Here is a 24,470-nt window from a genome sequence, read left to right as displayed (position 1 = left end):
AATATGTATTTTTCATAATTTATTAAATTGCAGTTATAACTTGATTAATATTATTACTTCACATTATAGGCACTGGCAAAACCACTACTATTGTGGAGGCCATTCTACAACTGCGCCTTCAGCAACCGCGAAGCCGCATCCTTGTAACCGCCGGTTCGAACTCGGCTTGCGACACTATCGCCTTAAAGCTGTGCGAGTATATCCACAGCAATGAACGGCTCCGGGAGCATTTTGCTAAACAGGAGCAGCCAAAGCCCGATCACCAGCTGATCCGCGTGTTCTCACGGTCTGTTCACCAGAAGGGACTTAAATCCGTGCCGGCACTGTTGCTAAAGAATTCCAATTGTTCGAAAAATATTTACGAGCATTTTGGAGTTTCACATATACTCAAATATGGTATCACTGTGGCCACTCTCTGTACTGTGGGACGCTTGGTCACCGATAAACTCGGGGAGCACAACTTTTTCAGTCACATTTTCATCGATGAGGCGGGCGCTTCAACTGAACCGGAGGCTTTGATCGGCATCATAGGTATCAAACAGAAGTCGGATTGTCATGTAATCCTGTCTGGAGATCACAAGCAACTAGGCGCCGTGATAAAGAGCAATCGCGCTGCATCTTTGGGACTAAGCAAATCTCTCATGGAGCGACTCCTTGGCTTGGATTGCTACAAGATGGATGAAAATGGAAACTATGATCGCACTCTGCAGACACGTCTGCGTCGTAACTATCGATCCCATCCTCAGATTGTCCGCCTTTTCAACGATCTCTACTATAACGGAGAGCTGATCTCTGAGGCTCCCGCTGCTGATGTTAACCTAGCAGCTAATTGGAGTCTCCTCCCCAATCCTAATTTCCCGATCATTTTTCAAGCCACACATGGAGTAACCCAAAGAGAGCAAACCTCGACAAGTTCTTACAACCACTTGGAGGCACAGGTGCTCTGCTGGTATGTAAAACGACTGATCAACGATGGTCTTGGAAAGAGAAGAAAAGTTAGCCAAGAGGACATCGGCATAGTGGCGCCGTATACGGCTCAGGGTAATCTGATTACCAAGCTACTCCAAAAACAGGGGCACCGCAACGTAGAGGTGGGCAGTGTGGAGACCTATCAGGGTCGCGAGAAGCCCATTATCCTTGCAAGTTTGGTAAAATCCTTTGCAAACATGGGATTTATGCGCAATCCGCGTCGCGTGAATGTTCTTCTATCTAGAGCCAAGGCTCTGCTGATTCTTGTTGGTAATCCGGTTACGCTGCGTCATCACCGGGACTTCAAGTTAATAATTAAGGAATGCAAGAAACAGGGCACATATCTATTTAAGGAGAAGAATTCTCAGCAGAGACCGGAGTTCTTGGCTGACGTTGAGGAAGAAGATTCCGATGACGACTCGAGCAATGCGCTGGAAGATTATGAGCTTACTCCTTGGTATGCCAGGATGCCGCAGAATATATCTGTGACCTTGGACAAATTGGAAACTCGGCTAATGGAATCAATGGCCAAGTTATCAATACAAAACCATTTGGACCAAAACTCAAATTACCTCAAGGCTGGTCCAACAAATATAACAAAACTGAAACTGTAGGAAATATGAGTGCAGTCTTAAGTATAAGCCATAGATTAAGTGAATGAAAACAGACTCCGAAAAGTTCAAATTAGGGGCTCTGCTATGCCCCTAAGATTATCCTCTAGAAGAATTAAACCTTTTAGTTTGTTAAGCAGCACTAGATAATTTAAGTCTTGCCATCTGTAAAACAGAAGTGTTTGTATTTCTTTTTCATTATAAGTTTCTGATAACTATAATCGCTTAATGGATTATGCGAAGAAATAATACCCATGATATTCCGTTCAATGGCCTGCAAATGAAGAAATAGAAATAGTTGATATAAGATTTGTGTAAGAAATTGACCAATCTAATCCAAAGGGATGAGTTTTCATGAATGAATGTTATGTCAAATCGGACTTTTTAAACCAACTTTTATATTCAATCGAATCGGTGATTCAAATCAATGTGTATGCGCGCATTATCATATATATTTATATATTTAAGCAGTGTCTATATAATTAGTAAAACGATTACAAAATACAAATACAATGGAGTTGCTGCGTTAGGTTTTGAAAAAATGTTTAAAAATAGTTTTGCTCTTGTCACGTTACATAATCGATTCTTAATTTTTTTTTCCAACGCTCTATCGTTTAAATTCGTTCAGTCTTTGTTAATCAACAACTTTGTTAAAGTGTTTATATGTTTACGTTGAGTTGCGTTTTTTGTTCGCTTATTTCGTTTCATTTTTTTAAGCAATCAAATATGAGAAATATGTTTACGTAAGAAATGCCAAGTTTAGTTCGATTAATTAAAGTTTGTTCGATATAAAACCTTTGTTTTGCTTAATTTGGTTTGTATTAAAATATATATTATTATTATTATTACTCTATATATAAGCGGTGTTAACGCTCTTCGTAAACTGCTTGCGTTTAACAACTACATTTGGTATATTTTAGACCCCAAGACCGATCCAGCCAGACTTCAATTTGAGGAGTTGTCGTCTTCATCCGGGGCGTGTGTTTCCCGTGCTTTAGTGTTTGATGTGTATGTACGGATTTTGAGGATTTCAATTATCTGTGAGTGGTGTAATCTACTGACAGCGATGGCTACGTGGTGTTAATCTACAGTTCGACCCGCCTTAAACCACAATCCATGCAGAATTTAGCGGTTTCAATTATGAACTTGGAGCCGCATTCATAGCAGTAATTCGAAGGTTTCGTACTTGAACTCTTTGAAGAGCTGCTCATCAACGAGTGCTCTGAAGTGGTGGGTGTCATCGGTACATTGTTGTTGTTGTTAGTGTTGTAATCTGTCTGTGATTGGGACTGGGATAGGGTCTGCTGCTGATGTTGTTGCTGCTGCTGTTGCTTTTGGTAGTTGTAGTTGGTGGTCTGCTGCGGATGCTGTTTTGGCTGCAAAGCAAAGGAGTTATCGGAACCACTGCTGGACGGCTCTGCCTCATCGCCATCGCCATTATTGTTTGCATTTCCGGGAGCGAAGAGCCGTTGGCGAGCTTTGAGGGTTCCGTAATCAGTTTGTGCCTGCGTAGAGGCATCCAACATGCAGCTGGGCAACTTGGCACCGGCAGTGTGCGGACGCAGGAGTCCCTGGGGACGGGGAGTTTCCGTTTGAACTTCTGTGGAGCGCTGACGCGAAAAACTATAAGGTGAATTGCTGCTGTAATGATTAAAAGATAAATTATGTTTGGTCACGGATTAAGTAGTTTAGTTTCTAGATAAACCATACCTGCCATATGCTGAATCCGAACTTAACTTCGAGCTGGCTCCGCGTCGTGAGCCCTGAGATGAGGACATGGGATAGCCATCAAGACTGCTTAGCTCATCCGAGTCCGCCGACGGCGAAGGCGTCAATGGATGGTTGGTCTTAACCTGATGCTGCTGATGCTGCTGGCCCTGAATCCCTGAATTAGAATCTCTGAGCTCCCTGCTCGTCCGTTGCTGCTCGTCGTCCCGCCCGCCGTTGTTTACTATAAGCATGCGACGCATGGAGGCACTAGCCTCCTCGCCCAACTGTCGGAAGTCACTCTGCATCTGCTGGATTAGATTCTTGGCATTGTTCAGCTGCACGTTGGGCGCCAATAGGGAGCCGCTCGAGGATGGGGCCAATCGGTTGGTGGCTTGGCTGGCCCGATCCCCGTGCTCATCTCCGGCATCCTCCGTGTCGCTGATCTTGCTGAATCTAGCATGCTCCGGCTCGTTTCCGTTTTCAATGTGCAGCACATCAATGGGCGTTTGAGCATTGCCAACCATTTGGCGGAGTGACTCCGGCGAAATGGGTGAGCGTCCCTGAGCATTGGCCTCCGTCTCAATGCTAATGAAAATCTCCCGCTTCGGTTGATTCTCGGCGGCTGCCCGCTTCTCCATCTCCACGCGGCTTTGTTTCTCCTCATGACTGCTGGCAGTCGAAGCATTCGACTGCTGTCGTTGCAATAGCCGCTCATCGTGCATTTTTTGATCAGACCTGTGGGCGTGATTGTCTTTAATCTTGGACTGGTGACTATGGGGTGTTAACTGTGTGGCTGTCGTCTGTGGCGTTGAAGTCGCTTTCTGGAACGAACGTTGTCTGCTCGTCGAGCGATTCATCAGGAACTCGCGACAGTCCTTGAACAGCGGAAATTGCTCGTCCTCATTCTCATTCTCGAATGAGGAGAGGAACTCCTCGAAGTCAAAGTCGTCGAAGGTGGGCATAGCGTTGTGCACCATGGGCATGACCAGTGGCAATGGATTCGTCAGCAGTTGTTTCTGTTGCTGCTGCCAGCACTGCTCGTCGTACTCCATAGATGACCGGTTGGCCTCATCGTCCGCTGAACAGTTCGAGGATGCATCCGCATCTTCAGGCGAAGCATCGTAGAGAAAGTGGTTGCGTCCCAGTCGCATCTTGCGTTTTAGCAGATTTCTGGCTTCGCCAGATTGCCTCCTTTCGTGGGTGATTGTGGACTGGGAGCTACTCCGGCTACGGCTTTGGGACAACTGCTGAGGCGTGGAACTAGCATCCGAGGATATGCCACTATTCATATGCAGATTATCGCAGGCGTTTATCAGCTTTGGATCTATGAAATCTCCTGCCACTGACCCTGACCCAGACCCTAAGCTCGTTTCTCTCCTAGGACCAAAGATGCTTTCCAACTTTATTGGTGTAAGAGGAGCTGTAGGGTTAATCACTGGTTTGCTGATAGGTTCCAACCGCAAGGGAGTGGCCACCGGTGGGTAACTAACCTCCTTGACCACATTGGGGGATGTTGGTACCGCTGTTGGAGTCAATGGTGGCAGCTGTGACGGAGTACTTTGTCCCAAGCTCTTGGCCGAGTTCTGCTTACTCAGCGTATTGCTCTTATCCTTCTGCTCCTTGCTGGTCAACTGACTGGCGGCTGCCATCTCGGCTGCCTTGGCATTCAGTTGCTCTAGTTCGTGCTCATACTTCAAGAACACGGCCAGGGAGTCGGTTTTAGCCACATTGCGGCCAGCTTGCGGAGAGGATGGGGTATTGCTGACTTCATTGGTCCCACCCATTGGCAATTTAAGCAGTTGCTTACGATTGGAGGCGCTGGTATCCCGTCGAACCACACGTGGACTGTGAAAATCATTGCCACAGGCTGCCCTAACAGGCATCTCGTCGAACTCTTCCGGTTTCAGGAAATTCGTTGAGATGGGACCCTCATCAGAGAGACCACGTTGAATGGTGGGACGATAGTTGGTGGCAAACAGGGGGCGACTGTTCAGCATGGGTGTACGACGAGGTCCTCTCAGGGATGAAGTGCGTCGGAAATTTGAGGTTGGAGCGACCTTTTGGGCAATCTGTGCTGGTTTACTGATAGACGTGGTCAAGGAAGTGGTCATGGCTATGCTGGGTGTGATTGTAGGTGTAGTTGTAGCTAAAGGTGTCAATGTTCTGGTAGCTTTGGTGGTGCTGGTGGTCACCACCTCCTCTGGCGGCGGCGTGCTGGGCGAGCAGAGCTCCTCCAGCTGTCGCTTGGCCGAGAGGAAGGGATCGTACTTATCCCCCAGGCCGCTGTTAAAAAGAAGATTAAAATCGATTAGGAAAAGAGGTGATATAGTTAGTATATGATGAACCGCCCAGTTATGCTCTGTCTGGCTGTTGTCTCTGGAGGATTGGTTGGGATTATATGATTCCTATCTTGGATACAAACCTATTTGTTCTGCGCTTGGCACCAGGGGGTGACTTGATATACATAGTTCCATCCTCATCTTCTTCTAGTAGCACCAAACGACGACTGACGTTGCTATTCTGCTTGGATATAGGAGGCAACTTCAGGGCCGGCTTCTCCTCCTCCTCCTCTTCATCTTCATCACTTCGGGCATCCTCCATTTGGAGACTGCCTTTAGGAGTGGGACTTGATCGAGCCCGGTCCAACAACTTAGTCCCTTGGATCATAAGGTCAGCCTCTATGGCTTCGTCATCTAGGTCACTGGTATAATTATCCGGTTCATCTTCATCCGGTTCAAAGTCCATCCTTTCGTTTCCCAGCTTCAATCTGGGAAGTACTGATTCCCCAATAGATTGGTTAATAGCCTCCAGACTGTTCTTTAGGCCTGACATTGGCCTAGCCCGCATTGGTTCCGAGTTGCTCGTAACCTGACCTGATCTCTTGGTGGGTCTGCATACTGTGCGCATGGCAGTGGCCTCCAGTTTAAGCTGAATCTCTGCTCTTGGTGAATCCTCTTCGGATCCGGAGTAAACTTTTCCCTGCTTTCGCTGCAATGGCACTAAACTGGAGTCCAAAGAGGCAAACTGCACGTCATTGGAGACCACGGAACCGTGTTGTAAAGAACGTAACTCTAGATTGGGATTCTCCTTGGTGCGAATACGTCGACGCGCCTGGCGTACTAAAGATGTGGAGGAGTGCGGCTTGGAAGTCATATTGGCGATTTCCTGCTCATCCATTTCCACTTTGCAAATGGGTGTGCCGCCTGAGGTGGAGCAGAGTGGAGGATGGGAGGTTGGGTACTTGGGTTAGGATTATATTTTAAAGGGAAGAGGTTTACCTAGGCATACATATCGCGTACTACTTTTATAGGTTTTTTCAGATATTACTTTTCTTAGCTGTATTTTTACCTTAATAAATCCAATTTGATAATTAATTCTAACTAATTTCCTCATTTTAATATTTTCAATAAAAAGAAAAATCCATTATAAATTCCCTTAAGTGCTACTTCCCTATTTCTCCTTCGATACCCTTGACTTCTCATTCTAAGACTCTCAAACATATGAAAAACCCAATTGGATGCACTTGCACCTGGACTACGCCTTAAATTAATGCTTCGCTGATCTTTCGAATGCTTCAATGCGGCGCGCACTAATTAACGATCATGATATGGTTCCGGGTTCTTAGATCTTACAAGTTTTAGTCTGTCTCGAGTTAATTGAAGAACTACATGCCATCTACACTGGAGCTACCTAAGAGTTGTTCCAATCCTAAACCTAAAAAATTCAACCCATACCTTTGCGCTTGATCAACCCATTTAGCTGGTCGAAGGTCATGGTTACTTGGGGAAGATTGGGCAGGCTGATATCCTTGTCGACAGCATCAAATTTATCCATTTTGGAAACGCCCTTGCGGCGTCTAGCTGGCTGGAGAACTGGCGCCTCCACGCAATCGAGCTTGGCCAACTGCAGTGAATCTCCACTGCCATTATGCCTCAGTCGTTCCATAGTATCGTCGATTTCATTGCAGGATTCCAGCTGTTTGCGCTTCGAGCGACGCAGTGCCTCACGTTCCCGCGGTGGCGGTGACGATGGTGGATCCTCATTGTAAAGGCTCACTCGGTTCTGGGTGACTGATGAGTTCTGTTTTGTACGAGCTACCGCACCTGCCGAAGTTCGAGGTCTGGAGACTTGAGCTTGAGCGCTGAGGATCATTTTTGGGATAAGTGAAGATTGCTGATCGGAGGACTAACTACAGTGTGTTGAGACTACACGACGGTGGCTATAGCTATCAAATGGTTACGGTTACGATTTACTGGATTAATCAACGACGACCAAAGCAACGCCAGAAGAGCATCGGGGGTTAGGACTAACTAGCTAAGAAAGATCTAGGTCATCTACTCACTTATCACTGTGCACGGACGACGTCATCGAAAGGGACATCATATTTGGCTTGGGTGTCGTTATCTCACCCGCTTCCAGAAGCTCCTCATGGTTACCAGAGTACTTGTCCCGAGCCAAAGATCTCTTTGTCCTTGTAAACATTGCGAAAAAAATAATATTTATAAATAAAATTAGAACAAAAAAGAAAACAATAGGTGTGCGTGTGTGTATTAAGATTGTGTCTGAATGTGTTAACCAAATAAAATCAAGGCTTACTTGAGATTGGGTGGCCTGTACTGCTTCCTGGCCTCCAGGCGTTCCTTAGCCTTGTTGGTTTCTAGACTGTTGTTAGACTTCATATTGGCCTGAATGGCCTTCTCCTTGCACCATTCCACATGCCGATCAAAAGCCTTGGGGTTAAAGGTGCGATCACAGTGGGGACAGCGATCGCAAGCCGGTGCCTTGATACGTTTGGCCATCGATCGTTCACGGACTAGTGGAGCAGCTGAAGCAGCAGGTGGCCCAGTGGGTGTCCCAGCGGGTGCCTCTGTAGCCGAATTAGAAGATAATGTGGATGCCGCCTTCCGCATAGAAGCTCGGGCAGTGGAACGAACCATTTCGGCTTGCGACTTTCGACGAACTGGCAGAGGTGAGTTTACCGGCTAAAAGGAGTTGGGAATGCGGTTAAAGGTGGAACAAAATTTTTGGAAAAGGCAAGTATAAGAAAGTATTTAAGCTTAAGACAGATTCTTGGGAAGAATATAAAAAGAATCTTACATAATCAGAAATTAAGTCACCCTTTTTACTGATATATTTACCTCTGCTGTTGCAGCATTTACTGAAGTAGTCATGGGATCGCGACTAGTGGTCGGCGGAGATGGTAATCCAGCCGTCCGTTCTGCATTGGGAAGGCCAAAGTTCTTGGGCAGAACGTAAGTGGAGAGAGCCGTTCCATCTCGGCGTTGGCGTGACGAGTCAAAGATCTTGCGCTTCTTAGAGGATTTCTCGCAGATAACCACGTGCTTACGTAGGGCATCCACGACAAAGGTGCGGCTACAGCATGGACATGGTGTCAACTGGCTGGGCTCTTGGGCCACGTACTCCGGCACTGGAAGGGACGAGTTGGAGGTCAACGGCGGCGGGGGCAGCGGTTCATCCTCCGCGCCCCGCATAGAATCTTCCGCCTCGGGATCCGTGGTGGCGCTCGTTGCTGTGTCAAAAAGATGGAAAAGAAAGAAGTGAGAATCGAGTTTCGACACGGGTTTCAGTTAGCTACGAGCACTTTGGCAATGTTTGTCAGATGAGGTGAGGGGTAAAAATAAGAGTATTTCCGAACGTTAACGAAACAACGAAACGAACGGTCAGGAGTAGCAAACTGGGAGTTGCTTTCAAATTCAAAAATAATCACCAAGCTAAAAAACACAAAAGCAAGCTAAAATAAAATCTAAATTAAAATCGAAATAATAAAGGTATGATGAAATGATAAAAATATTACAAAGTTTTTATTTTAAAATACCTGAATTTGGTATAACAATAAATAGTTTCAAGTTGGTTTCTTATCTTACTTAATAGCTTAACACCTAGAAAACCCCCTTATCCAGATCAAAAGGGCTTGGCTTCTTCGGGGAAAGTTTGGATTTAGGAAAAGCCCAGTCACTTTCCCAGTGAAAATGGCTGGCAGCGAAGTGAAAAACACAGGCTGGCAGATTCATGGTCGATTGTTTTTTTGGGCGACAAATTGTCTGTCCCACCAATAAATTCCCAAAAAAAAAAAGCGCTGAGACAATGGAGTCACAGACCCAGCCCCAAATAATTTATAGCTATTATTTCGGTTCGTCTTTGGCGATCAGCCTATAAATTGTTATTTATCTGAAATGTAGTTATGTCCGAAGTGGGCAGCTGGTCTCGGCTAAAACTCACTGATTTTGGTTTTGGTTTTGGCCTGTGGGCGGGAATTGTGTCTCGAAGAGCGAATATCGAGTATCTTGTGGATGGCAGGTGGTTCTGCCAACAGCTACCCACAAGTACTGTGTTGCTCTTTGATCTATACTTCTAATAATGATATAACATTCCTCAACAATAAGAAACAAAATAACTTGAATATATTGAAATTTAAAACTTTTCTATCTTTATTATTAAGACTGTACTTCTTTAGAGTCTTTAGTTTCAGTTCTAAAAGTAGAAAGATTCCTTAACTGTTTTCCTTAGACCGATCACCCGCTACATTGTGTGGGCTTTGGAGAATAATAATTAGAAACATCAATGGTGGAGGCCACTAATCACAGAGTCGTAGGAAATCCAATTATAATGCGGACCCAGCACCCGCAAACTAGCAGTCAGATTGAGATTACATCAATCAGCGACACGCACAGACATGGGCTGAAGAATTTCCGCAACATCTTGAGACCCATCTGTCTCATTTCCATTCGAATCAATGCAAAGTTGTGTGTTACGCATATTATACATAAACATACATAATCCACAGTGATGAGAAGTGGGTGAGTTGTACTATCTAACCATCTGTCTTGTGCTAATGATGCTTCGAATATGAGATATATGCACATGCATTATGTGCATCCACTTGAGATATTTAAAAATAAAAACATCAGGGGCCTTTACGTCTGTTCACATCAGATCTTTTGCAGATCTCGGGCAAACTGGAGCCAAAGGGATTTTCAAATGGTCAAGAGTTTACTAGATCAAAAGTTGAAAGCCATTGAGGCGAGTGATGAATGCCACTTTAAATCTAGTCGAATATGGCATTGCTGCTTGCCCAATACCGTGGCCCATCTTTCTATTTTGTTAGTTGGTGTCTAGTCTTAAGCATTTCCATATTTTGTTGTCTTTGCGGCTAGTGGTTGTTGGGCAATCTCCATAAGCCACTTAAGTCTTCAGTGGGCCCCATAAATGTCTTGGTCGTGTGTGCAATATGGTAAAAGTGTAATACAAACAGTTTCCCTGTTCCCAGACACACACACACAGTGCCTTTCAGGTTCTTGGGTATGCTTTGAACTCTCAACTCTTTGACACCCGAGAAGAATGACCATGGAAACTAAAACCGAGGACTTGGCACCTTGGTACGGGCAAGCTGGGAACCAGACTGGTTTCCACATTGGGAAAAGAGTTGCGGAATTTGGTATTCAGTTGTGAAGTTTAAATAATCCTTAAAAATTACTTTAACTTTAGTTTACTTTTATGTTTCTTTTAATAATTTTGTAAAGCAGATTATTTTATGTTAAAGAACTATTTTTTAAAATATAGTTTAAAAATTGTGATCTTAAATAACGACTTAGTTACTTTTGTACTCAAAAGCTTTTTGTGATAAAATTTCTAATGAATGTTTTTTGCCAACATATAAGAGTTTTTTAAGTTATACATAAGTCTAAATAATATATATTATCGTATATATACGCACGTTTCAAACTTATCGCTTTTAAGTTCATGGAAACCCAAAAGCCTAAATGACTGAATAATAAGCTTGCAAAAGAAACCATTTAAATTTGTGAATTTGTCACAAAAAGTTGTTTATGAGCAGAAACCTAATCATTTATAATGATTCATAAAGAAATTTAAGATTGATTTCAAGGATTTAGAAACTACTAAAGATCTTTAAGAGAGACAACGTTTGTACATTTTCTATGAATATTATTCTCTTATAAAAATATTCATTTCTCAACCTTATGCTTGTTCTGTTAAAATAACGAGTTCAGATTTTTCAACCTAAAATCTAGCCATTAATCAAAGCTTTGAATTTCAGTTTTCTTAAAGAAAAAAACAAAGGTGACATCATTTTCTAGCTGGGAATTGATAAGCAGAAGGAGTCAGCAAAGAGGTCATCATGAAGACAGATTAAACAATTGGAACAGATGTGGGTTGCAAGCAATTTGGCTGATTTTCCCCACAGCTTTCACCAAAGAGTAATTTAGATGGAAACGAAAACGGTTCATTTAGCACTAATTAGTTGTTAATTTCTGCATTGAAAATTACTTGATTTAATTGCCGTAGCTGTGGTGGCTGTCGTTGCTGTAGGATTGGCATGCAAATTCAAATGGTTAGTTGTTGGACACTTAGTGGCCACATCGATCTTATTGACAACGATTAAGACGCGTTGCAGTTGATTGCCTGGCTTATTGTTAGTTAATGTTTCTGATGTTGCTGATGTTGCATCCGACTCACTTGGCTTGGCAATTGCCAGCTTTTTGCTGTTGTTGTTACTGTTGCGTCGCATGGAAAATGTGTTGCGAACGCGCGAAAACGTTGACAGATGTTGCTGCTGCGGCTGTTGCTTTTGTTGATGTTGCAGCTGATTCGCTTCACTAAACTCCAACGAGTTGAAAGAACTTTGCAGCGGCTGCTGTTCGAAAACGTTATTGTTGCCATTTCCATTTCCACAGGCAGGGCCATTTCCATTTCCATTTTCGTGTTCATTTTCCTTTTCGTTACTGAAATTCATCTGGCCATTTTCACCGGCCAGTAAATCATTTAATTGCTGATACTCCTCATACACAATGCGACTATGCCGCTTGTTGATTTTGGTCAAAGGCTGAGGTTTCTGTGACTTCGATTTGAAAATCTTTTGCCACATTTTCTTGCTCATTGTGAGGCGATTTATTTCCGATTTTAATCACTTATATATATCCCTATTGCTTAAATGCATTTCACGCACTAACTCCACGTTCCGAATGAACTTTACGCGCCGGCTTCTCGTGCTCAACTGAAAAGCAAGCAACAGCAACACCCGCCAGCAACATTACAAAGCTCCACTGGCAACATGTTGCCGCTGGTTGGCGGCATTTTGCATGGCATTAAAAATAGTTGCACTCCAGTTTTGGACCGAGTGTGGGTGTTGTTGTCTTTGCACAAAGGCCACGATTCTGTTCCGACTCCCTCGCTCTCACCGGATTTCAGTTGTCTACTAGATAAGTTTCCCTTCTCTTCCATGTTGTCTTTACGGCTGATTTATTTAAAGCCGCCGCCGCTGGCGACGTCAAATGTTGCTGAACCCTCGACTACTTGGGGCATTATTCATTCTCCGCCAGAATGGCTGCCAATTTCCCAGCTCCCAAGTCTAAGTTTCAAATTGAAGTCTCACTCGTTCCGACCATCAGTCAATCAGTTAACCGAACTTCAAAGAGAGTGCCCATTTCCTGTCTAAACGGGCAGGGAATCGGTAACACAACTGGGTGTAGCCCCCACACATGTGCAATTATGTCCACTTTTGGGGCATGAAAAACATCCACTTACTGCCACTACTTCGGTTGCATAAGTGTGCCAAAAAAGGTAGACTGAATCGAAAAACTGCAACTGCAGCAACATTTGGCGACCTCAGCAACATGCGGTGCAACATGCAGGCGCTTCACATAAATAAACAGCTGGCCGCAGAGTTGGAGACACTTTTGGTGGACTTTTATATAAATCAGGGGCATCACAGCTGGGGGAAACAGTTTGTTATGGAGATACCACTTCACACAGAGAAAAGAGTATTTGTTATTAGCTAGCTATAAGCCAAACTATCTATCGATCTGTAAATCAATGATTCTATGGTAAAAGAATGAAGTTTCTTTGTTTGGTATAATGGCTTAGTAGTTCCACTTATCACGTTACTAATTAAAATATGTAATCATTACTTTATATCACACTATAATTTATGCTCCACTATGCTTAAGGTGATCTTGAAACTATACAGTCGGACACCCGTTGGCAGTGCATTCCATATTCGTGTTTCGCCTACATCAACTTTGCCATATTCGTATCTTCTTTCCATCTCTTTTCGCCGTTTCTGTTTCTGTTTTTAATTGAAATGCGAATGCACTTTTAGTATCGCTTTGCTCGGGCCAAACGATCCCCATTTGTTGATGCTATAAATCTCGGAATATATACATATATTGCAGCATCCATCCGCTGACGTCACCAGGCTGTGGAACTCTCTTATGCAAGTTGCCTTGACATGAGACAAAAAGTTTGATTTCTGCACGTGCCAAAAGCGAAGGAGAATTATGTGTAAAAGTCATGAACTTGAGGTTCAGCTCATTCCTGCTAATTTATATTTATATCTTGTTTATCGACCCAACAACTTCCCTTTTTGAAGAGAAGGGGGTGGAGGTCTTGGGGAATGGGTGGTTTTTTGGGGGTGCTGTGGGCGGCGGCATCGTTTGTGGTCGCCCACGCGTCGCGACTTTGAGTCTTGGATAATCTCTGATAATTGTCACGCTTCGAGAGCGCCAACGAAAATAGAAAATCTGCTGCAGTTGCATATCGCGCGGTCTCGTTGGGTGTGGATTGAACGATCTGTTGCACATACTCGTACATATATCTCGCTCTGGCGATTTTCACGGTGCAGCAACATGCCCTCAGGAAATATGTTTCAAAAGGGGCGCGTGCTTATAAATAGTCAAAGTTCTAAAATCTAGATGATGTGCGGATGGCGTTTTGGGGGCAAGGCGGCGACACGACCGAAAAACTATATTTTCAAAGTGAACTCAAAATGCTGTTTCTTATGCACTGTTATAAAAAGGTTTAGGTTAGTTTAAATCTTGGTTTCAGTTTCTCTTCGGTAATATTGATATTCAAATTTGGTTTAAAAAGATTTTCAATGCCTATGACTAATGCTTTAAGAATTTTTAAGTGTTTAGAAAGTTTATTTTTTAAGATTAGATATTTCAATGTTATTTTTCATTCATACTTATTATTCATTTCCTAAAATATATCTTCAGTCATGAGTGTTAATCATAATTTCACAAAGTTCTAAATTTTAAAGTTCTGAGATAAAATATTTTATATTTTGTTTTATCATTTGATAGATTTTCAAACTGCAGGTTATAATTAATTTATTTTAAATCCCATTGAGATATATTAAACTGATAGGCTATATTTTATGTCCCCTGTAGACTAACTTTAGACTAATCTTATTACTCATCAGGAATCTACGGCTAAGTTCTATAAATATTGTGCTAGTGTATTAGGGACTCTTTCGATACTGCGCACTTGGCGACATTTCTGTGGCATCTGAATCTTCACCTGCCCCTCCTCTTTGCAATCTAGCTATGTTCCATCTCACTCTGGCCAGCTGAAACACACTTCACATATCAGCAACATAAGGCCGTCGTATTTTCCACTAATTAAGTTCTATTTCTTCCAGTCGTCAGTCGCCCCTGAGTCCCTCTATCGCCCCTTCGATCATCTAATGAAACCATTTCAGTTCATTGGCGCTGAATGTTTTTTCTTTTTGTTTTTCATTTTGTTGTTGTTGTGTTTTCTAAGTTTGTTTCCATCGAACGCATTTTGCAGATTGCACAATTTTCCCTCGGTTTTCATTTTTCATGTGTGTAGGTTTTTTTTTTGTTTTTTGGTTCTGTTTGTAACTTGGTGATTCCGATGTTGTTGCAACAAATTGAAGTTGATTTGTTTGTTGTTGGCAGTGCTGATTGGCTTTTAGAAAGTGTGAAATACTTTTGTGTTTGTATCCAATACGATTTTGTGTGTGTTTTCAGCTTTTCCAATTGTGTTTTTCTTCTTTTTTGTTTTTTGCATTTTGGAGTGTGAGTAGAATTGGGCCGTTAATTGAGGTAGGTAATTTCCAATTGGATTCGGAACACATTCGATCGATAGGTGAAGCCAAACGATTAGCAATTCAATTTGTGAGGCGCTTAGGCTTCGAATGTATTTCAGCAAAACAAATTAAAATTTGAAAGGGTTAAGTGATTTTGAGTGTGCTAGACGATTAATATAAATTGTATTATAAAAGCATAATAAAAAAAGCATGCATAAAAAGCTATTGATATTTAAAAAGTAATTACTTAATATGTTTTGCCTGTTAATGCGCTTTATTAAATTTTAATTTAAGTATTTCATATTTTTATATATTTTATGTTTTAGCATTTAGCTTAATTATTTTTGATTTTTTTTTTTTTATAAATTTTTCATAATTTTCTTACTGGAAAAAATATGTTTTTAATTCTCCAAAACTTTACTTTTTACCTCTAAATCTACTTAAAACACAAAAGGTAGTACTAGCATTTCAGCACGGCAACACTGCCTACTACTATATTTAAAAGCTTTTTCAAGCTTTTTTGGCATTTGCCGGCTTCCAGCGGATTATGTTCGAAGTTTGTTGTTTGCCGAATAATTGTGGGCATAAGTTTATGACCACTTTAAATGGATATTTAATTGCGAAACTGCAATTCATCAATGACAAAATTTGTTAATGGCAGAACTCATCCCAAGCAGAGAAGTGACTTGCAGAAAATATTTTATAAAAACTGGTTACTGCAAAGCTCAAAATAACACCTTTATATGAAATGGCAGTAGAAAAACAAACAGGTTGAGATTTTGACTTTGGAATTAATTCTATGTTTGTCTGAGACTTGTAAACAGCTTGTGCCACTAAATGTGGTTCAATGTCAAGGAAATTCATCGGATTAACAGAGAGATAGAGAGTGGCAGAGGGAAGTCATTTTCGAGTGGGCCGAGGGAAGTGGGTCAAACTGACTGTCGTTTAGGCCATATATACAAAGTCAAGCCATTACTGTCAGTTGGTAGGGCGACAATGGAATAGTTTTTGTACTTATTTATTAGCATTATCGGCAACTTGTTAAAACTGGCACGCAAATCTGCCTGCCAGACGTGACTGACATGGCTAAAACGGATTTGAAATCTATAGCAAAAGCCCGATTTCTGTCAACCAGTTGGCATATTTATCAGCCATATAAATATGGGCTATAACTTGAGTTAGTTTTTGTTGACTCTCTGACAATCTTTAATTGAATTATTCTCGATTGCTGCGCAAAACGCACACATTTTGTCTCCAACTTTAGCTGAATTTCTTGTTTTGGGCTTGTCTTTAATTTAATTAAAACTTATTTGATTCTCTTTTTTTGTTTTTTTTTTTTTGGTTCTTTTGCTGTTTACTGCAAATGGAAATTGACATAGATATGTCAGTTGCTTTTGTTGTCAATTGCTTGGCTTCTGTTTTTTGTGTGTGTTTATTTTCAATTTTATTTTAAAATGCCTTCCACGTTTTGTGTGTTTGATTTGGTTGAAAGCTTTTTGAGCTTGCTTCTCTTTTTTTGCAATACAAAAAATAATAATATATAGTATTTGCAATAATAACTGATGTCATCTGGGGGACTTGGGGTGATAGAAAGCTGCGGGCTTTGTTATTTTCAAGCGGTTTCTTTCATTGAGAGAAGGCTTGGAACATACAGATAACTGTTCAAGTCTGTGGTTTTTATAGTTATTTCAAATGATTTTCACATCCGTTTTGTTTGAAAATGATTAATGTGCTTTGTTTTCTATCTATGTATATATTCCTCCCAACTTCATATAAGTTCTTTTTATTTTTAATTTTGTCTATATCCGTCTTATAGTTCCCTTAAAATCTTTTGTCCTACACCATTTTATGGGCTTTATGAACATATTTAATATAAGCTTGTTCTCTGTTTTTTTTTAATTTGAATATAACATGCTTAGTTGGTCGTAAAAAGTGACTTCATGCTTCATTGAGTTCATTATAAATTCAAATCGGCCCCGTTTTTCCCCTCTGGGTGTATTGGCTTTAAGTGGTTTCCTAAACACTTCCTCCAACACAGCTGGAGTTTCTTGGCCTGGGGCTGCATGCCAAGTGCTTTTCGGAGATTTTGTGCGCCTGCGCGGAAGTGCCATGAATATTTGAGTATTTTAAATTAGCCGCACATTGTTTGCATTCATATTGTATGCATTTTTTTTTACAAAGTGCACATGAAAAAATAGATTTGGTAAAAGAAAAATATAGCTATTAAATGTATTAACTTTAAAAATGACTTTTACATTGTTAAATTTGAAACTTTTAAATGGTATTTTCAGTATTTGGTGATAGAAATTATTTTTGACACATTTCAATATGTTTTTTATTATCAAAATTGAAACCCAAATATATACCCAATCTTGTAATGAAGTCTTTAGATATAGAATATCGACTTTACCAGAAAAAATTGTATAAATAGTGATAGTATATATAAGCTTATTTCCATTTCTGTGATAGTTTTTCAGATGAAATTCGTTTTTCTTTAGTGTAAAGAATCGATTGATAAGCCCATAACACAAAGACTGTTTACAGTTGTAATTGGCTAAAGTGGTACTTAATGGCTTACCAAAATCAAAGTGATACATGGTGGGCATTTCCCTGGGAGTTGTGGTGCGCGTTATCGAGTTGTGCTGGTGCAGCCGGGGTGTGGGCGGCGGCGTGGCGATGAAGATCGGCTCCAGGGGCCTCCTGGTCTGCTCCGAAGTAGCCATTTTTTTTTACATATGTTTTTATGTGGACACTCGCGATATTTATGCAACAAACTTGCTATTAACTTGGCTATCACTCTTCCGCCTATTGGTAGTTAAGTTAAAACGCGAACGCGTCTTTAGTCGCCGGCGTTTAAAAGCGCGCCAAACTCTCTTTTGCTCCACATGCAACTTATTTTTTTCTTAACTTTTCCCGTTTTGTTCGTTTTTTGGTTGTTGTTGTTTTTCAGGTGCTTTACTTAATATTCATTAATGATTTTGCCGCATTGCTAATTAATCATATTTCGTTTTCACTGCACTTTCAAAAAATCATACAAAAAGGCTTTGGAAACAATTTTGCCTAATGTACCTTTTGTTGTTTTCACAATATTTTTTTTTCTTTCCATGCACGCTAGTCTTTTTTCGGTTTTTGAGTTTTTTTTTTTTTTATTGTATGATTGGTTCACATTTGAAATTCGCTTTGTTAGTCGCAAGTTTCCACCAAAATCCTATGGAAATGCGGCGGCTGGCATGTAATTTTTGGGTCTGCAATTGCTGTTGGATATCCGAGAGTTGCAATTGGAGTTCGGCGCTGTGGGATTCCCCTTCTACTCCTCTTTTTTAAGTTCGTTGTCGTTTGTTTCTATGAATATCTGCAAAAGGTCAGAGCGTGAGATATGAATTTTAAGCAAGTCGTTTGGGCAGCGGGAGATATTTCACTATAACAAAGAAATTTCCAGTTTTCTTAAGATTTACTACTTTAAAACTGGGTTATTTTAGGTCTTTGATTTTACAGGAAAATATATTATATTTATGTATGCATAGTATTAAAAATGAATAAAATTTATTGTTTTTGGCTAGAATTTGAAAGATTCTTCTTCTTTTGTTTGCTAGACCAGTTTTATAAGCTTTTTTAGTGCTGTTAAAGCAGTCGTAGATGAGTTGATCTATTCAAATAATTTGTTTTGCTTTACCTATTGACTACACCAACTCCCTCAACAAGTTTCAGGAAAATGCGAGGTTCAAACAAAACAGAAAAACCCACATAACTTTCAGCATTGAGGCTAAGCTTATATTAGCTAATTTGCAAAAGTCTATAGGAAAACCGTATACAGTCAACTGTAAGAGCGTGTATCTAATGAATACGCAAAGCGAAGAATATGATGAAATCGTCTAAACTTAGATTGCGATTTCATAAAACTTTGCCTTTTGTTTTGCCTTTGGAGGATTGGCTCACGCAACCGCAGAAATAAAAAAAAAGGGGAAACAGAGTGAGAGTAAGGGTGATTGAATTGGTTTTCCTAATAGGCCAATTAATTACCGTTAACTTTTCGTTTCAGCCCTTCAAGTTTTTGCTTTCGATTCGCGATGTCTCCCAGTTTGTTGGGCAGCTGAAACGAGACTGAAAATCCCAAATAAACCGCGAGAACTCAGCCTCTCTTAATTGCGAAATGAAAGTGAACATTAAAAGCAATTGAAGATCTTTTGTGTGTGAAGATCTCTCCCACAAGTTGAGGAATTTTCAAGTTCCCAAAACGCAGATTAAAAGTCTTAAAGAGAAAAGCTTTTGTGGGTATATCAAATGATATTTAAAATCAAAAGAGGAGGAGAAAAAATCAAATGTTATGTGGTAAATAATCAATAATTTGCAAGCCATTCTCATTAGAACTGGCCAAGGGTAAATCTATTATAATAATCATCTCATTAGCAATCAAATAGTCATTAAAACAAGCTGCCATTTTAACCCACACCTTGACTGGCCAATACAGTTTGTTACTTTCCTACCTGAAGATGTCTTTATATACGAGCCAATCCCCAGATAAGCTAATCTAATAACACGCTTGTCTATATCTATGTTAGGCGACAACTAAATCTATAAATCTTAATAGCCATCGACAGACGCCATATGCCATATGGCACATATAATATATATATAGCATATATATTCTATATAGAACAAGTTTGTTGTTGGGTAATTGCTGGGCTCACTTGTAGCGATAAACTCGTTTCGATTTTTACATTTTTCCGAGTTAATTTATGCCCCCCAACCCAAACCGATTTACCAGTTTCTCTCGAACTATACGCATAGATAAGACCCCTGAAATTTATGTAAGATTATTGTGCATAATTTGAGTTGAAAGGTTTGCCGCTCCCTCTCAAATTCAATATTCATTCTGTGGGGCAGATGAAGTAAGTGACTTGGAACAGTCATATCAACCAAATTGGGATAGGGCTGTTGAAAGGCTTGGAGACGTGCTTTGAATCCCATCCGGAAAATCAAGTGAGTAATGGCATTTGAGATTTCAGTTATTCGAGATCCGTGCTTATACGTATATTAGGAGTATTTTTTTTGGGAAACAATATAAAGTTATAAGTAAAAATAACCAAAAACCACAGTCGTGATGTGTGACTCTTTCAAACTGGTTTCCATATAAAGCTAATTTATTTATTTATTATTATCCCAGCCACATTATTATCATCTTCATCATCGTTTTTCATCTTTTTTTTTGCCACCCACTCAAGTCATTCCAAGACGTTGACGAACTTTATCTTGATCTTACTTCATATAAAACTCATTCATATCCCACGCTAAAAAATAATGCAAGCTTAAAGCTCACACATTTCAATTTAAATGATGACTAAATGATGGGAGTTTCTTGAACTAACTTTTGGCTAGTCTCACGCATTACGAAAATAGCACAAGTGTATGTTGCAAAGGTTTTAAACTAGAACAAGACGAGCGTCAAGAGTTGAGAGCATTGAAACATGGGCAATGTAAACAAAAGCTCTGACTTGGGTTTCCACTTTGGAATTTGTCTGGGGCCTAACAAGTGCAACATTGTCGTTCCATTTGGACAGGCTCACCTTCAAAAGTGGCTGTGACAATCTCACTCTTACATATATTCTATATATATATACTAGTTATATATATAAACTGGCATCACTTTCGATTTGGCACAGTAACGGATACAAAGGCCCAGAATGAGTGGCTTGTCTTGTTGCAGGTGAAGGTCGCTTGGGATTCCAATCTTGTTGAGCTAGGGTGTCAGTTTACACAGATCTCTGAGGTCTGGCTGGGGATGGGGTTCCTTATCAAACATGTGTGTGTGTGTATGCAGTTTCATTTTCTTTTCCCTCTATCTCTCAGTTTTATCAGTTGTTTTTGTTTGATAAGTGCAATTGCAGAAAAGTCAACACAAGTTGATCCTTTTATTTGGTAGAAATATCTACCTTTGTGCACTAAGGGGAAAAACTCGTGAGAAAATACTTAAAAAGAGATAATTTATCTATAATTTGAATCACTTTCAATGCAACCAAGAAACACTTTCCTAACTTAATGCATTTATTTTCCATGATCTTACTCTGATTTAAAGTATACCACCATTTGCATAGCTTTGACATTAGAAAACTCATTGGCTAATTGAGTTAATCGATCGACATGAGCATTTGCCTTTCAGCGGAATCAATTAAAGTTGTTTTTCACTCTGCACCTGCACAGTCGAACAATTTGTCAGCACTTTAACAAACTGACTTATTGATCCAAACTAGGAGAAATGTGAAACCAGCCACCCTCAAAAACCGCACTATTAGCTATGGTAAGTGCCATACAAAATGACCACAAACCTATTAACCACAAATGATAATCGATGGAATCGTTAGGTTTCATAATTAATACACTGTTTTCGATGTCCAATTTTTAAAGCTTTCGCTGGGGCTGAAAGAAAGCCGTAAAACCGTATAGTCTCAGTCGAACTTTTGCTTTGTTAACCGCGCTGATGTCATTTGGCAATCATCTCAGAGTCAGCTTGGTGAGTCTGTTTAGAACAACACGTCACTCCAGTCTCTGGTGGTGATCGCGTGAAGGTTACCCAGAATCTTGAAACAAAACGAGGCATTTCATTTTTAGAGGCGTGTTTGGGATCTCAATTTCAAATTAGAACCGAGAACGAACGAGAGACTTTGTCAATAATACTCGGGTTTGATGTTAATTGCGGTGTACTTACACATCAGTTCAGTTTCCATCTGTACATATGTATATTTGCCTAGACATATGTGCTTTTTATGCAAATCTTTTGCCATCAAATGAAAAGGCAATGGAAAAGCATTTTCTGCTGCCTCTTGTGATTGCCGTTTATTGGACTTTTTGGAGCGTTGCAAATATGCATGGCAAATAGCTTACCGACTGTGAAATACTCGTAGGCTTGCGTTTCTAGCTTTTTCCAAAAAAAAAAAAAAACATTATATACCAGTATATATATGTGTGGGGAGTTTGGGAAGTGAAGGGAAAATTAATTAATTAATTTCGAGGAAAACGTAAAAACAATGAGGATTGGCTACCTCTGTTAATAAACTTGGAACGATTGTTTGAAGACTTCATTGAATGCCGGATAGCTAAGCTTGGAAAAATGTATATATTTTATAAGATATTAGTCGCTTTTCAAGGGAATGTATATATCTAAACAGAAAACAAATATTCTGTAAATTTTAAACTGCTTCAGTTTGACTGTAATTTATTGGATGAAAAGTAAGTAAAGGTTTTTGGGAACCCAATATCTACACCCAAAACGTTTACTAGTTGTTTCAACTTTATGTAAATATCTCATTAAAGCCTTTCAAATTTGCAGTTTTTGCATACTTTGCTGATCGCTTACCACAAGAGAGTTATCCACGAGGTATTTCACCTGCCAAAGCAACTGCGTCGCGAAATTCCAAACGATAATTAACAGCAAACCTAACGAGCTCAAAACAAATGGTAAACAGTGACTGGGCGGCCACCGCCTCCACAGTGAGCTCTCCCTCACAGTGCCAAACCCAATGTACTCCCTCCCTCATAAATCAGTTACTTAGCCTCGATCTGCAATTAGCACACAAATGGCAAAGTGAGGAATGAGCCATGAAAATGGGAAATACCAGAATTTTCCTACACTCGTTTTTGGGTTTTATCGATTAAACACTGAAAGGAGCAGCGAAAGTTCTAGGGAAACATGGGCTATAAATGGTATAATGACGCCAGACATTAAAGCCGCACCCAGCTGGTCACTCGCTGAAACCAAAGAGTGTCCCTTGGACAGGGGGTTGCCTTGGCCCGGGATCTGTTTGGCATTGCCATTGTTGTTGTTATTGGGTGGCAAACAACTCCGGCCGGAGTGGTGGACTTGTTGTGACCGGCTGGCGGCAAGGTTGCCATGGCGAAAAATGCACACACATTGTGGGCTCCCCAAACTTTTTATCTGACCGAGTACATATGTAAAAGGGTGCTGCTGCCCCATTGATTGCCCTATTGCATGCCAACTTTTTATTTTTTGTTGACCAAACAAAGAAACCCATCAAAAAATACACACAAATCAAAACTTTCTGCACGAAATTGGAGCAAGTCTGGCCATATAACCTAGAGATATATGTGAGCGGTCATATCTTATCTGCTAGATAAAATACATAATAGTGGGCAAAAGTCGAAAAAAAGAGAACCTTATCTTTGGTTTGGAATATCAAGATGTAAACATAATATGAGCCTTGGATATATGCCATGGGAACTGAAGGAGATTTCGATTTGAGTGCCTTATAAATATATGGATATATTGCGCATTATTTTTATAACTGGATACAAATATTTACTTTTCTTCCATAATTTAAACTTAAGTTTAAGATAAGTCTGTCTAGGGAATAAATAGATGCATATAATGGATAAGTAATGCTTATATATACAAAATGAGTTAGATATATAACGATTATTACAGAGTCAAAAGGTTAGGTAAAGTGTTATTCTAACCTTAGTATAGTTAGATTAAGTTATTACGAATGCACGCCTTTCAATTACATTCTTTTCCCTAACTGCAAGTATTACCTTTCAGTCAATAGAAGTAAACTATATTTTGTTCCCACCCTTAATATAGTTTAAATAATAAACAAAGCGATATTCCCAAGAAAACGAGTTAACTCTTAAAAGTTCTGTTTACTTTCCTATAGCTTTGGTCTCAACCTATGTATTTACTCTACTATGTATTTCAGCTCGTATGTTTACCTTATCGATACTGAATAACCTGCTAATGAACAATTCATGATGATGATGTTGCTGTTGTTGCTGGTGACTGTATAATTGGCTATTAATATGGCATTTAACTTATCGCACTCAAATCAACGGATTCCATGGGGAATTTAGTTACTGTTTCAACTGTATTTTGTTTGCTTGGAAATTACCTTGAAGTGAGCTCCTTTTATATGGAGTGGCTAAGTAATTGAAAATTCCGCAATGTGCACTCAATGAAAACTGCTTAGACAGCTGAACGGTGATGGGTCGGTCACTCCATATCATATCATATCAAAAACACAATAGCATAAACATACGCGAGGGGCGAAACGGAAATGCTTGGCTATAACCTTTTGGGGCGCCACTTAAATCCCTTTAGAACTGCTTAGATCGGCAGTAAAAAGTGCATTTCAAATTGTGTTGTTATTTATTATTGCAACTTTTTAAGAAGAAATCAGGTTTTCTTCCCAATATTTTTGTATATATATTTTTTTTTTTGAAGGTAACTTCTCACACCCGCGACGAAGGCGGCAACGATTTTGAACGTCTCGGCGGTTCGACGAGCGCGTAGCGAATGAACATAT

The 24,470-nt window shown here is 40.3% G+C and overlaps 2 protein-coding genes across 7 annotated transcripts in view; one reads left to right on the top strand and one right to left on the bottom strand.

Moving 5' to 3' along the window:
* Nucleotides 1–2,374, top strand: part of LOC108112473 (putative helicase MOV-10) — a 7,588-nt gene extending 5,214 nt beyond the window's left edge. For both annotated transcript variants that reach the window (XM_017222331.2, XM_017222330.2), the window contains one exon: nt 70–2,374. In XM_017222331.2, coding sequence (XP_017077820.1) covers nt 70–1,583 — 1,514 coding nt within the window. In that variant the 3' untranslated portion in view covers nt 1,584–2,374. The remainder of the gene's footprint in view (nt 1–69) is intronic.
* On the bottom strand, nt 2,011–24,470 carry LOC108112470. 5 transcript variants are annotated; one of them, XM_017222324.2, is made up of 9 exons: nt 24,057–24,470; nt 17,738–18,511; nt 8,429–8,820; nt 7,887–8,272; nt 7,633–7,761; nt 7,025–7,431; nt 5,713–6,493; nt 3,291–5,573; nt 2,011–3,221 (listed from the first exon to the last, which is right to left on the bottom strand). In XM_017222324.2, the coding sequence occupies exons 2-9, from the start codon at nt 17,880–17,882 to the stop codon at nt 2,666–2,668; spliced, it is 5,079 nt and encodes a 1,692-aa protein (XP_017077813.1). In that variant the 5' UTR covers nt 17,883–18,511; nt 24,057–24,470; the 3' UTR covers nt 2,011–2,665. The 5 variants fall into 5 exon arrangements, with proteins under 5 accessions (XP_017077813.1, XP_017077814.1, XP_017077810.1 ...); XM_017222325.2 differs by lacking the exon at nt 24,057–24,470 and adding an exon at nt 19,180–20,325; XM_017222321.2 differs by lacking the exons at nt 17,738–18,511; nt 24,057–24,470 and adding an exon at nt 11,787–12,334.

Source organism: Drosophila eugracilis, unplaced genomic scaffold, assembly GCF_018153835.1.
Source record: "Drosophila eugracilis isolate 14026-0451.02 unplaced genomic scaffold, ASM1815383v1 contig_90, whole genome shotgun sequence".
Lineage (NCBI taxonomy): Eukaryota > Metazoa > Arthropoda > Insecta > Diptera > Drosophilidae > Drosophila > Drosophila eugracilis.
The sequence above is the reverse complement of the archived record's forward strand: the minus strand, read 5'-3'. Positions and strand labels throughout refer to the sequence as shown.

What these genes read in the sequence shown, in the direction of transcription:
- LOC108112470 (XM_017222321.2), bottom strand. Translation starts at nt 12,207, where the DNA reads ATGAGCAAGAAAATGTGGCAAAAGATTTTCAAATCGAAGTCACAGAAA. An exon ending in TCGTCCGTGCACAGTGATAA is followed by an intron (nt 7,432 to 7,632) that starts GTGAGTAGATGA and finishes AATGATCCTCAG; the next exon opens with CGCTCAAGCTCAAGTCTCCA. An exon ending in TCGGATTCAGCATATGGCAG is followed by an intron (nt 3,222 to 3,290) that starts GTATGGTTTATC and finishes TAATCATTACAG; the next exon opens with CAGCAATTCACCTTATAGTT.